At 39.0% G+C, this 12,072-nt stretch overlaps 1 protein-coding gene across 1 annotated transcript in view; it reads right to left on the reverse strand.

Annotated features, from left to right (window-relative positions):
* Nucleotides 1-11,072, reverse strand: part of LOC134956769 (uncharacterized) — a 69,577-nt gene extending 58,505 nt beyond the window's left edge. Inside the window, exons 1-4 of the mRNA XM_063938731.1 lie at nucleotides 11,000-11,072; nucleotides 10,052-10,122; nucleotides 5,140-5,199; nucleotides 285-332 (exon numbers count right to left, since the gene is read on the reverse strand). Of these exons, the coding sequence (XP_063794801.1) occupies nucleotides 285-332; nucleotides 5,140-5,199; nucleotides 10,052-10,122; nucleotides 11,000-11,051 (231 nt within the window). The 5' untranslated portion in view covers nucleotides 11,052-11,072. The remainder of the gene's footprint in view (nucleotides 1-284; nucleotides 333-5,139; nucleotides 5,200-10,051; nucleotides 10,123-10,999) is intronic.
* Between the last annotated feature and the right edge of the window lie 1,000 nt (nucleotides 11,073-12,072).

The raw sequence follows: 12,072 nt of genomic DNA on the forward strand, positions 1-12,072 counted from the left end.
TCAAGTGCATTCTATATAGTTAGACGAAGCAGGTGATTGGTTGCTTTGGGCATCTTCTTCATTGGCTCACTTGCCCACTCTTTTCACTGCTTCATGCATAGACCCCTTTTACTTGAAGAAACATTGCTTGATCTCTGGCCCATCAATGTACAGTATTCATCATCTACACCAAGCTCATCTAGTTATACCAAATGAGATATTTAAATAAGTGAATTTAAAAAATATATTTATTAATAAATATTTATATATTTACTGTATAGTTAGAGGAAATAAACAAAACTTACCAGAACACTTTTTACTTCTTCAATTAATTGTTGACTGTATGTTTCTTTCTGTAGAGTCAAAGGTTAAAGAAAATCAATAGAGTGCACATTGTTATTTTGGCAATTACTTAATAAAGGTTATGCATGCTGTACCAAATGCGTGTCATTGTTAATTGCCCAAAAGGCCATCATAATTAAAATGTGTATTAAACAGTTTAATAAAATGTAATTAAATTATTTATTTAATAAAATATACATGTCACAAACTATTAATGGAGGTGGATATTTGATGGACCGTTAAACAGATAACTAGAGTAGCCAGGTCTGTGATGGGCTCACAACGTCCTACACGTCGTAAACTGCTTACAAGGTAAGCCTACTGTATATGATGCTTGTTCCCAATGAAAGAACCATTAATAGAGTTCTGAAAAGTTGAATATACAGTATGCTCAGGGCCAGCAACAGAAGTCTTGGGGCCCGGTACAGTGATATCCCTGGGGCCCCCTCAGAATATATATATATATATAAATATATATGTGTCCAGTAGAAGTCCGGCACTCATATCAATACTGGTATAAATGCTGCGGTGCCCTCCTCGTGGGGTATTGGAGCTCCACTGTACAGCAAGAAAATTTCAGGCGACACTCAGCAGACTTGAGTCAAGAATTTAAGCAAGTGTCATTTATTGACCGTGGGCCGACATGTTTCGGAGAAGATTCTCCGTCCGATCTATATCTATATATAAATGTGACGTGCAGTGGGGTGAGGCAGGTGAGGCAGAGTCTTTCCTGTCATAGTAACGTTGTGCCAGAGTTTTGACTGTATAAAGTATATTAAAAACACAAAGAATATGTTTGAAATATCTTATTTGTATTATTCTAATCATTTTTATTGCCAAAACTGTGGAGTAAAATGTATATGGCATGTGAGGCAGTGCCTCCCCTGCCTATCTTCTCCACACATCTCTAAACAAATCTCACTAAATTTCCAGTAGTTTATAGTGCTGTACCACTGCATAATGCCCAGATGTACCCTTCAACGCATATATTGTGTGTAAATCTGGCTCTGGTGCTAGCCAGTGCCTCCTGAGTCATTTAGCTCACCGCCTGACCCTGATATATGCATCGTAAGCTCAATTAAGAAAGCTCTTATTAAATTAGATGCCACCACACCACCAGTAGCACGTCATTTTAAGGCAGCAAAGCACATGATCAAGGACTCTCCAAGTAATGCCAATGACACTGCAATTAATGCCAATTGAACAAGTTCCCCCCTCCCGTAGAGGAGGTGACAGGAACACAAGCCTACTACAAAAGGAGTGTAAATGCATTTATAATATGGGGACAATGGCACCAAATGGACTAAACGAGGAGTTGTCGTTTACCCCTTTTTTCTGAGTATGGATGAGGAAGATCAAGCTGGTTTATCTGATGGACCCAATAATTTATATTTACTAAAATAGGGTTAATATTATATACTCCCCTTTGTTAGTCATGTAAATTCACACTTCATCCTGTCCTTAGTGAGAAATGATCTTTGGTCCCCACAATCTGTTCTGGTTTGTTTACATGTCCCTTTCATTGTTCAGAGACTGCATTTATTGATGTAGTCTTATATTTTTGATTGTTTACACATGGCTCACTAGTATTTCCCCCTGCCTCTGCAAGTGCACCATTGGCCAACCATGATGAGGGGAGCGTTGCCACGAGTTGCCTGGCAACATCTACAGAGACAGGGACGCCCGGATGTTGATGCTGGTGACGTTGGAGCAAGTTTCGCGTCACGTTGGTCCGTCCCATGCTGCATCCGTCCGAGGAGTTTGTTTCGACATCTAGAAGTGGCGGCCCATAAACCCTGCACGACTGGCTCTAAGTGATCAGGGCATTATGCAGTGACGGGGAAGGAGTGAGCGCAGTACACCATGTGCATCTGATAGGTGAGCACTGGGACATCATACCAGCAGATTAAACAGGTGTTTGTTTTGTGTTGTAATCAGAGTTTGTATATATGTGATCTCTGGTGATGGCTAGACTTACTGATGGCTTTCCCTGACGAAGGTGCTGTTGCACAGAAACAGCTGTAGGAGCTGTCACTTGCCACGATGCACTGACCTGCTAAGTATCATTTTTTCATCTCTATTGCTGCTTATGCTTATGTCTGCACGATGCACTTTTTTTCAAAAGAAATATATGAATTAAATTCAATGGATTTTGCTGCTACTTTAGGTGTGCTGGTTTATGTGGATTTTCCACAGTTTTTGATATGCACTATTGATCACCGTGCACCCATCCATTTATGACTGAAAGTGTGTGCGATCTACACTGTTTTGTATATAATGTATATCTCCTTCCTCCCACACACCCCACAGTCTGTCTCTTCCCAATTACTCCATGCTGTATTCCCAGCTCCCCCACCCTGTCCTAAAGCCCTGAATCCCCTCACCAAACCACTCTAACCCTGGGGAAAGACTCACCTGTGCTGCACTCCCCAGTATCCAGACCCAAACAGCGCACAGCATGTACCATGTGGCCCTCACACCCCACCAGAAAAGGCCATCACAAAGCTGCTGCCATGTCCTGTAACTGCCTGCAACAGAACTGGACCCAGAAGAGTGGGCGCACACTCGCGCAGCACAGTCACTGTGTTTGAGAGGCTCCTGTCACTCTGAGACTACGCCCACACTGCCTACAGATCGCTGCCTTATTTAGACAAGACCGGTCACATCCCTGTCGGGCACTAAGGGCCATATCCTTGTGGCCCCTCTGATCCTTGGGGCCTGGTACAGGTGTCCCCTTTGACCTCCCCTGTTGCCGGCTCTGTATACTCTGTAGTCTTTTGTGTATTTTTCAAGGCATGTGAAAGACTCCTCCAATATGCCAGGGATGTAATTTGCAAGGACAGCAGTTTTCACTACTGCCATGGGCGTGATTACAGTGGGTGCAAGGGATGCCATTGCTAAGGGGCCCAGATGTTAGGGAAGCCTCGGCTCAGGTTATAAAGTTGCATACCAATTTCCCAGATTTGCCTGCTAAGCAATTCAGGCTGATCTATTGTTTATCCTGAATTGTGGAACATCACATTTTCAGTGACAGGAGTGTGTAGTGGATGTTATAATGGTAAGGTGGCACTGTAATGTGGCACAATATGAACTGGAGGGCACTGTAATGTGTCATACTCTCATCAGTTCATTGTAATGTAGAGAGCACTAGAATGTTACATGATAAGAATTGGGGCACTAAGGTGGCACAGTATGAATAGGGGGCCACTGTATGTCATAATGTGAATTGGGGGTACTATATGTTATAATGTGAATTGGGGACACAGTGTGGAATTATGTGTCCTGGCAGCCCTACAATGTGACATAATGCAAACTAGAGAACTATGATGGTTCATAAAATAAAGGGACACTACTATATTAACTAGGCCACTACTATAGGACATTACATTATTTAGGGCACTATTATGGTTCAGAAAATGAACCAGGGCACTATTATGGGGCGTAAAAATATCAACTGCTTTGGAGAGGTGTCTCTCAAAAATCATTGGTAGAGGGGCCCCTAAAATATGTTGCTATTTGGCACACAAAGTTCTGGTTACACCCCTGGCTACCACTGATCCTGTGATTTAACTTTAAACTGGATAACTATAATTTATTATCATATGCTATGGTGATTACAGATCACCCAGATGTGCTATTAATCACCTGAGACTGGGTACCTTTCCATATGATGTGTAAGAAATTAAATGATTACAAAAGCGATAATTTCAGTTGTCCTTCGGGATCTGGGGTCCCCCTGCCCATGCACAGTCTACATGTCTGTTATTGCATGGGAGGGATACCAGAGGCAACAAATCTCGGTAATTTCTGTGGAATGTAGCTCACAGGCTACAGCAGCTAATGCCATTTTCAGATAGAGTTGACTAATGGGTCAAACTCTAGAATGCTTAACATTCTGGAGCTTGGTAAACCTGACTGTGTCGCAGGCCCCATAGAAACCTATGGGGCCTGCAGCTGCTATGGTCCCTCCGTTTCTGACTGAGACAGATATGGAGATATCTTCTGCGATCCCTACTTAATACTTTTAGGGGATCCACCTTGAAAACACCTGAAAATATTATATGATAAATGGGCCTCCCAAAATGAAAATATCCATTGTGATACTGACTGGTAATAATTACTGCAGTGCCCCAATTATTGCAATAATTATTGGTAATAATTATTGCAGTGCCACCTAAAGTTATATGTCTATCAGGATCTCTAGAGTGTGTTCATTTTTGAAAGCAGAGTTTCACCATGAGGGTTTGGAAATATACAAAATATTAATTATTATTATTATTAGACAGAAAGCAACTACTTGGTACTGAACCCATAGTGAATATATATATATATATATATATATATATATATATATATATATATAAATATGAATTTTATGTTTATATATTTTTTATTTCAGTGCTGTTGCTGTAAATTAGGATTACAATACAGCTGCTTGATATTTTTATTTTAGAATATTTCTCGTATAATAGCAGGGCTTAGTAAGGACATATGTTTCAATAGGGAGTGCTCTGGTTTTCTTGTATACTAAATATGTGGATACAGTATGAACAAAAATGTTCTCACATATAAAAAATATTTATTGGGCTATAGGTATTCCAGCTAATGATATGCCATGGCTATTTATCGCTTGGTATGCAAACCAATAAAAATATCTGTTTGCTAAATATATCATTTATAATAGATCCAAAATGATATTTTACATGCTTTCTGTCTCATCACTTAAGTTGTATTCTACTTTTGTTCTGTTTCATATACACTTACATCTTTCACTTGCAATATACATATAAGAGCATCAAAAGCAACATATATAGTTACCTCATTTCTATGCATACAAAGGGTTTTGGCAAGTTTAGTCAGCAAGTCAGGTGAGCAATGCTATTGAACAAAAGAAAATAATAGTAAATACAATAATACTATTCATGAAATATGTGATATGCAGAACTCAGGTTAATTACAGTGAAGTGAATCACAAACACAGTCCCAACATCACAGCTAAGGAAGCCATAGCATTTCAGTATAATTATGTGGCCATAGCATTATAATCAATAAAACAATGCCAGGAACAATACATGTTGTGACTGAAAGCAAGCAACAAGCTATGAACTTAACCGATCTATTGTACAGTACTTAAGGGGGGTACTCACAGAGCGATCCCGGCATAAAATCTAAGCGATCTGACTACATTGCTTAGATTTTAAGCATGATCCCTCCGTGTGTACCCCCACAGCGATAGTGATGCGCGGGGCAATCGCTGGTGCTAGATTGGCATGATTGGCATGTCACTCATTTCACCTGCTGGGTGAAATGAGCGGACCCCCGTCCCCTCCCTGCACGCTCAGCACACATCGCACTGTGTGCTGAGCGGGGGAAGAGATGTGTGCTGAGCGATTCGCTCAGCGCACATCTCTCCCCACATCTCCCCGTGAATACGGGCCTTAAGACTAATGAAAGCTGATATCTTTATGGTTACTATGGATTTAGGATGTTATTCAGTGTTGTTAGCAAACCAAGAAAGTTAGCAATTGGGCAAAACCATGTTGCACTGCAGGTGGGGCAGATGTAACATGTGCAGAAAGATTTAGAATGGGTGGGCTATATTTTTTCTGTGCATGGTAAATACTGGCTGCATTATTTTTACACTACAATTCAGATTTAGATTTGAACACACCCCACCCAAATCTAACTCTCTCTGCACATGTTATATCTGCCCCACCTGCAGTGCAGCATGGCTCTGCCACAATTGCTAACTTTTTTGGTTTGCTAACAACTCTGAAGAATAACCCCCTTAGAATTGTTCTTTGCACCTTGTCATTAAACTGAACTATATACAGTATATATATATATATATAAAACACAATAGTATCTTTATCTCGCGCCAACCTGGGAGCAGCACTTCGGGAGAGATCTTTGTTGGGAGACCTCAAAACATACAGAATAAAACACAAATTCCCAAGTGCGCTAGGATGGAATGTATTTACACACTTCTTCAGGCGATAATTTCGTCAGAATGTAGACTGGAGGATATTTAAAACTGGGGACCTGTAACCGACACCCCTCACCAAAATAGTCACCCAAACAAGAGGCCAATCGGCCAATTAGTAAAAAGTTGTTTTAATAACATGTAATTGAACATATGAGTTTTTACACAGTTCACAATATAAAATTATATGAATAAAATACAACCAAAAGAATACACAGCCAACACGTTTGTGAGATGGATCCTAGATACCCCTCACCTTTTGCAAGGTGCGAGCTCAACAGGGAGTATCTTCACAAACTAGATTGTGATCCTTTGACTGACAAACCCAACGCGTTTCGTCTTATCGACTTCATCAGGGGTAACGAGTATAGAAAAAGGACTAATTTGCTCTCGATGGATTTGTATAAATGATCCTATCCTCAAAAAAGGATTATTCGAAATATATTGGGACTTAATAAGTGGAGCTCTTATATCCGGACTCCTAATGGATGTTTCTTCTAAAAAGTATAATCAATTAAGTGATGATGTTTTATATGGACTACCTTAAAGCTAATTTAGGCGTAAAATCTTTATCAAACCGCCTAGAGGAATTATTGATTCTAGCCTCCTAGGAGTGCTGACAACCGAATATCGGCATTTTTGTAAACTACCTAAAAAATGGTATCCACTTTTAAGAACCGAGACTACTTCTAATTCAAGTATTGACCTTCATACAGTAGAAAACTCCAGAATTAAATGGCTGGTTTGACAATCTCAAAGGTATAAATGATGTGGCTTCCTCCATGGGTCTCACAGAATGGATCCTGGGAAAACTTTAGCTGCATGTGGAAGTCACAGAGTAAACCGATATTCGGTTGTCAGCACTCCTAGAAGGCTAGAATCAATAATTCCTCTAGGCGGTTTGATAAAGATTTCATGCCTAAATTAGCTTTAAGGTAGTCAATATAAAACATCATCACTTAATTGATTATACTTTTTAGAAGAAACATCCATTAGGAGTCCGGATATAAGAGCTCCACTTATTAAGTCCCGATATATTTCGAATAATCCTTTTTTGAGGATAGGATCATTTATACAAATCCATCGAGAGCAAATTAGTCCTTTTTCTATACTCGTTACCCCTGATGAAGTCGATAAGACGAAACGCGTTGGCTTTGTCAGTCAAAGGATCACAATCTAGTTTGTGAAGATACTCCCTGTTGAGCTCGCACCTATCAAAAGGTGAGGGGTATCTAGGATTCATCTCACAAACGTGTTGGCTGTGTATTCTTTTGGTTGTATTTTATTCATATAATTTTATATTGTGAACTGTGTAAAAACTCATATGTTCAATTACATGTTATTAAAACAACTTTTTACTAATTGGCCGATTGGCCTCTTGTTTGGGTGACTATTTTGGTGAGGGGTGTCAGTTACAGGTCCGCAGTTTTAAATATCCTCCAGTCTACATTCTGACGAAATTATCGCCTGAAGAAGTGTGTAAATACATTCCATCTTAGCGCACTTGGGAATTTGTGTTTTATTATATATATATATATATATATATATATATATATATATATATATATATATATATATATATATATATATATATATATATATATATATATAGGTATGTGATGGTCCGGCACTCTTTGGAAGGAAGGGTAACTTGGTCCGGTGCCCGTGCTGACGTTTTCACGTGTTTGCAGTGAGGTGGATGCCCGGCACTCTGGACTCAGTAAATGTAGTAAATGATAGGCCCTACGGTACTGTCAACGTTTCAATTTATTGTAAATTTTCCTCAAGACATATGAACAAAATAGACAAACACTCACCTTATATCCCCACCATTGTGCTCAGTGCGCGGGCCGTTGCGGGGGACCGCCTCCCGGCGAGGTCCGTCGGGTGGTGACCGGGGCAAGGCCCTTCTGAGATGTGAATCAAGGTGGATTCACAAACTGGACACTGTAACCCCTCGGGGCCTTAATGATATGGTACCTCTATCTTGTTTTCTTTAATTTCAATATGGCTATCATAAGTCTTTTTTCCCCTTTCTTCTTCTGTGTCCCTCTCCTCGTCTTTCTTTCTCTCTCTCTCTTTTACTTCCTTGACTTTCTTATACTGCCACTTTTAAGAAATGCATATCAGATACCAGTGGATAACAGTGTATAGTTTTACAGATTTGCAGCACAGTATTTAATCTGTCTTTTATAGCGATCATTGCTAAGCTTATGCAATCATTGTTGTTGTTTCTAGCGATGTCATGGTAACCCAGCACTGGACGTGCATCACGCTATACGTGATGACGTCTTTTTACTGCGCAACAGCTGACGGGAGACTTCCGGCCCGACGGACCTCGCCGGGAGGCGGTCCCCCGCAACGGCCCGCGCACTGAGCACAATGGTGGGGATATAAGGTGAGTGTTTGTCTATTTTGTTCATATGTCTTGAGGAAAATTTACAATAAATTGAAACGTTGACAGTACCGTTGGGCCTATCATTTACTACATTTACTGAGTCCAGAGTGCCGGGCATCCACCTCACTATATATATATATATATATATATATATATATATGTATACATACAGAGAGATCCAGCACTCCAGCAGGCCCTCGGCTGCAGTGGTAATATGCTCACAGTGCCTTCCTCATGGACTGAACAGCCCCCAATGTATCAAGCGGAAGAAGGCGGCACTCAGAGACTTTCCAATTTCAAACGTGAACAAGTTTAATGGTGCATCACTAAGCCATTAAACTTGTTCACGTTTGAAATTGGAAAGTCTCTGAGCGCCGCCTCCTTCCACTTGCTATGTATATATATATATATATATATACATATATATATACGATAATATTATCTTGCATTTTTTGTACTTTTATCTGTTGTATTTAATCCTATACCAGATTAGCTTGATATTCATGCTGTCAGTCAGCTATATGATCATGTTGCTACTGTACTGTATCTATGTGTCTTTGTTGGGGTCAGTTTAGAACCCTATGGAGCTAAATGGCACTAAAGGGAAGAAAAAAAAGTACAGCTGTGCACCTAGACAAACCATATTAATGTAAAGGGTGCAAATACATTTATTTTTTATTTTTTTTGCATGTGAGATAAAAACTGACTACTTTTACATGTAGCCTCTAAATACTGGACAGCTTTATTCTGCTGTGCAGTCAGCATGTCTGCATTCACAATATAGACAGTCATTATGTCAACAACAAAATGTTGAATTTTATCATGTCACCACGGCTAAAATGATGACATTGAACATGCCGACATCTGCAAAATGTCAACATGGTTAAAATGTTTACTGTATATATGACATGTACATTGTCAGAATGTTGGCAATATACATTAGGGTTAGCTGTTCTCATTTCAAACTGTCAATGTTGCGGCAGTGTTAACATGTTCCAAGTCAACATCGTGCATGTTGTCATTATGAACATGTCGACGTGCAGTACCTATTGATTTGTTGTAGTCCACATTATGACTGTCAACATTATAAATGCCATAACGAACACATTTATTTTTACACTGTAATTTACAGCCCAATTTACAGGACATCACCCCTCCCCCCTTCCCTATCCTATATACCTCTACAATGTTTAATTCTGTCTCTCTTCAGGGTCAAGATGACTTTGCTAAGGTGTACATTTGATCTTTTTTTAATTTTTGCCCAACTCAGCTACTATATGTATAAATGAAATGTGTTAACTTCCTTCAATTTCTTTTAACTACAAATGACATAAAAAAACCAATAATACCTGTATTGCTGTCATTAAACATTTAGAGGGCATTTGCTCAGTCGCCCCCTCCTCCACCTCCACTGATACTCCTGATGTATTTTAGGAAACAATTTAAAAATGTTTTATTATACATCGATTCCAGACCAATAATTAAAGACAATATTTTTTAACATTTGTTGCCTTTATTACGTTATGCCTTAATTTATACAACAGCAAAGGTTGTAAAATCTAAAAGTTAAGCCTTGATAATTATGTAAAATTTCATTTGATAATAAATACTGACATAAAATAATCATTATAAAATGGTTTTGTTTTTAAACATATAGATGTAAATTACCATCTCAATAAGACCTCTAAAATCACTCCTATGTCCATCTTACGCTTTATATGGTAAGTACGGTATATCTTGATACTAAGGATGACCAATCAGTGTTCCTTTATCGATATTCTGGGCTGATATGGGATCGCCATATTTGGAATGATACATAATACAGGTATGTTCAGAATAATATTGGTACTGTATTACTAAATATCAATGTTAGGTGCTGCACATGAGCAACTGCTGTCTACAGCAGATCTGCAGCACTCGGCTGCAGCTCTGAAAGTCTCTGAGAGGTAGAGAGCGCCTATAAGGAGACACCATGAAGTTCTTAGCCTCTCAGAGAATCTCAGGACAGACAAAAACCAATGTAGGAGAGTGTTGGGATAGGAAAGATGTAGTATATCATAGCAATAGGATCGATCTGCATGATATATAGACTGCACCATATTGGTTGAAATATCATGACCCTCCAGTCAGAAAAATTTCTACAGTATTTCTGAAATATCAGATATCGATGCAGATCCCTACTTTATAATACCAACTTTGGCTATGACTCATCAATATTGAACTTCAAAGTATTGCAGAAATGAAAATATACTACACATAATGCAACAACTATTTACTAGAACCAAGGAGTTTCTTACCTTCATTGCCAAGGCTGAGACCAACCAGCATAAAGAAAATGATGCTCTTCATTGTGCAGATTGTTGGGTTCACCTCAATCTATGGACAATACCTGGGATCAGCTCCTGTTTTATACTGTTAGAGGACACTGTCATTGCACAGGATCAAAGACTTTGAGAGTTGCCAAAATCAGTGTCCTCATTAATGCTGCAAGTCTAAAATAAATATTTGAATTAGATAAGAAAACCGTACACAGGTGCCACCTTCATAATACACTGCACTCAAATTATTAGTAAGATACTTCTTTATACTTGCCCACTGATCCATTTTCTAAAAATACCATGCCAATAAACCTAAATCCAATGAAGTTGTTGACTACTAAACTTTCATCTCATTGAAGGACAGTCTCACACATGTTTAATTTGAGGTATTTCATTATTAACTTCAGTTGGAGGGATTTATTTGTTTGAAACGATTATTCATCTACAATCAGATGTTGGGGTCTATTTATCAAATAGCCCTGAAAAGTCCAATTTTCTCCTGCTACTCATCACGGCAATTGATAGTAGATGTATCTGGGACAGTGGCAATCCTGGCTTACAGCAGTAAACAATGACTTATCACATAAACACAACAGCCAGTTGGTTTCTCACTCTCCTCACCTGTTCATATGTAACCCAGCATTGCCAGGTCACACAGATGAATTGCACACAGATGACCAGACTGGAAGGCTTATCTTTGGCTTCCAGGTACAGATTGGTTAAATGTAAAAACAAAAATAAGAACAAATTGTAAAAAAAATATCAAAAATTAAGCTACAATTTAAAATCATTTTTTAAATAAAAATAAGGACAACTTTTTATTTATAAAGCATTTTTCTTAAATTTTACTGTGTCTGCTTCCTCCATCCTGAGATGGCAATAACCTAGAAAGACAGTTAGCTTACAGTTACTCCTGTTGTCCTTCATAAATATGTGTTAAACATCTTCTCCATAGCCAGATTAATGTGGGGGCACAGGGGATACTGTACCCCAAGCTCCCCTCTGTTAGGGGGCCCCCCGACCGCAGACAGTGAAATCATTAACTCTCCCTC

Source organism: Pseudophryne corroboree, chromosome 9 (genome assembly GCF_028390025.1).
Source record: "Pseudophryne corroboree isolate aPseCor3 chromosome 9, aPseCor3.hap2, whole genome shotgun sequence".
NCBI classification, from domain to species: domain Eukaryota; kingdom Metazoa; phylum Chordata; class Amphibia; order Anura; family Myobatrachidae; genus Pseudophryne; species Pseudophryne corroboree.